General features: G+C 47.0%; 1 protein-coding gene across 1 annotated transcript; it reads left to right on the top strand.

Moving 5' to 3' along the window:
* Positions 1 to 1979: 1979 nt before the first annotated feature.
* Positions 1980 to 2933, top strand: GLOTRDRAFT_51444 (uncharacterized protein; the record flags this gene model as incomplete). Its single annotated transcript, XM_007873469.1, has 2 exons — positions 1980 to 2267; positions 2385 to 2933. The coding sequence occupies 2 exons, from the start codon at positions 1980 to 1982 to the stop codon at positions 2931 to 2933; spliced, it is 837 nt and encodes a 278-aa protein (XP_007871660.1).
* Between the last annotated feature and the right edge of the window lie 9 nt (positions 2934 to 2942).

The raw sequence follows: 2942 nt of genomic DNA, 5'->3' as shown, positions 1-2942 counted from the left end.
ACCACCGTTACCCAGTCACGCCGCACACTTCATGCCAACGGCGAAGTTTACAGTGGAGCGACTAGCCAAGATAGGACTCAAATTCAGACGGGTTTCTATGGCCTGAAGAAGAGAAGCTGTTTACACATATTCTCCAGCTTAATGAACGTGCCATCGCCTTCCAAGACACCGATCGCGGCACATTTAGAGAAGACTACTTCTCTCCGTATATTATTCCATATATCCCCCACGTTCCATGGTCTTTTCCGAATATTCCGATTCCGCCGGGGATCAGGAATGACGTTATACATGTCCTCAAGGACAAAATGGCTGCAGGTGTTTACGAACCCAGCCAATCTTCATATCGTTCCAGATGGTTTTGTGTAGTTAAGAAAAATGGGAAGCTACGCATTGTTCATGATTTACAGCCCCTGAATAAAGTCACAATTCGGGACTGCGGAACTCCTCCCATACTGGACGATTTCGTCGAACCCTTTGCCGGAAGGGCATGCTATTCAGTGTTTGACCTATTTTGGGGATTCGATGCCAGGAAAATGGATGCGAAGAGCCGGGACATGACGTCCTTCTCAACCCCATTAGGCCTGCTCAGAATTACCTCACTGCCGACAGGATTTACAAATTCACCCGCAGAATTCCAGAATTGTATGACATTTATTTTGCAAGACGAGATTCCCCAAATCGCCAATATATTTATTGATGACTTGCCGATCAAGGGTCCACGGACTCAATACCTGGACTCTGATGGGAATCCAGAGCTGCTAGAAGCGAACTCGGGGATCCGGCGATTCATTTGGGAACATGCTCAGGATGTGCATAGAATTATGCACAGAGTAGGGCATGCAGGAGCTACTTTCTCCTATAACAAAATGCAATTATGCAAACCCGAAGTTATCATTGTTGGACAGAGATGTACACCAGAAGGAAGGTTGCCAGAGGATGGCAAGGTAGCCAAGGTAGAAAACTGGCCACAGCCAAGGACAGTCAAGGATGTGCGAGGATTTTTAGGGCTGTGTGGAACAGTTCGCATATGGATTCAGGGGTATTCAGCGATTGCGCGACCCTTGACAGAGCTTGTTCGAAAGGACACAGAATTTATATGGGATGAGCGGAGACAAGAAGCCTTTGAGAAGTTGAAGAAGCTGATAACCGAAGCACCTGCCTTACACCCAATAGACTATGACTCGGACCGACCAGTCTACATGTCAGTTGATTCCAGCAAAATTGCTGTCGGATTCATCCTGTCCCAGGATGACGAGAATGGAAAAAGGAGACCTGCTCGATATGGGTCTCTCCCCTTCAATGAACGGGAAGCCAGATACAGCCAACCCAAGTTAGAGCTGTTCGGATGTTATCGTGCCTTGCGCCATTGGCGATTGTACCTGATCGGAATAAAAAATTTGGTATTAGAGGTTGATGCGAAGTATATCAAGGATATGCTCAATAACCCCGATCTCCAACCAAATGCGGCAGTCAACCGATGGATCCAAGGAATTTTGATGTTCACATTTGAATTACGACACGTTCCTGCTCCCAAGCATAAGGGGCCAGATGGACTATCACGTCGAGAGCCTACAGCGGAAGAAGTAGCGGAAGCAGAAGAAGAAGAAGAGCAGGATGATTGGCTTGAGAGATTAGCCTGGTACCTGGAGATTAGCAAGGAGCAAAGGGCCCCTGGGGTACTAATCTTGAGGGAAAACAGACAAGACAAGATTCTGCACCAAATCAAGCAATTTCTGGAAACCCTAGAAATGCCACAACTATTACCCGCAAATGAGCAGCGACGATTTCTGCAGAAAGCTGGCCACTACTTTATCCAGAGAGGCCTAATGTTCAAACGAGTCCATCCTAGACCACCAATCCTGGTAATCCTAGACCCGAAGAAGCGAAGTCAAATCCTGACAGAAGCTCACGAGGAGCTAGGTCACCGTGGAGTACATGGTGTTTACCACACCATTAAGCACCGATTTTTCTGGCCATACATGTTCCAGGATGTCAAAGCGCACGTTAGTTCCTGTCATGAATGCCAAATCAGGAGTACTCGGAAAGTCGAGATACCCTTGACCATATCCACACCTGCCACAATATTCACCAAATTATATGTCGACGTCATGCTTATGCCAAAAGCAAAGGGATACCGCTATATTGTTGCCGCTAGGGATGACTTAACCCAAGCAGCCGAGGGAAGAGCCCTGCGAAAAAGCAATGCAGACTCCCTTGCAAAGTTTTTCTGGGAAGAAATAATATGCCGATATGGGCATATAGCTGAAGTTGTAACCGACAATGGGTCGGAGCTCAAGAAATCATTTGCCAAATTATTGAAGCGATATGGAATAGCCCAAGTAAAAATATCCCCTTACAACTCCAAAGCAAACGGAGTAGTAGAGCGAGGACACTTCATCATTAGAGAAGGGATAGTTAAAGCCTGTGAAGGAGATATATCCCAGTGGCCCAGTAAAGTTCATCATGCCTTTTTTGCCGACAAAGTCACCACGCGACGAGCAAGTGGGTTTAGCCCATACTGGCTACTACACGGTGTAGACCCTGTCCTGCCATTCGACTTAGTGGAAGCAAATTTTTTGGTAGAAGGATTCAAGTCCGGAATGGCATCCGAAGATCTCTTAGCCTTGCGAATCAGGCAGTTAGAGAAGCGCCCTGATGACATCAGAGCTGCAGCAGAGACCTTAGCCAAGAATCGATGGAGCGCGAAGCTTCAATTTGAAAAGCGGTTCAAGCATAGGTTCCTGAAAAAGTCTACTTGGGAACCTGGAGACCTAGTTCTGGTCCGAGATATCGAAAGAGAGCACTCCTATGATCGGAAGCACACTCCCAGATACAGAGGACCATATGAAATTACAGGCCAAACCAAGCACGGATCATATATACTGAGCGAATTGGATGGTACACTGAGTCGTCGCGGAATTCATGGGATATAGGCTGCTGCC

This window comes from Gloeophyllum trabeum (genome assembly GCF_000344685.1).
Source record: "Gloeophyllum trabeum ATCC 11539 unplaced genomic scaffold GLOTRscaffold_00230, whole genome shotgun sequence".
NCBI lineage: Eukaryota > Fungi > Basidiomycota > Agaricomycetes > Gloeophyllales > Gloeophyllaceae > Gloeophyllum > Gloeophyllum trabeum.
This window is presented reverse-complemented; position numbering and strand designations above follow the sequence as displayed.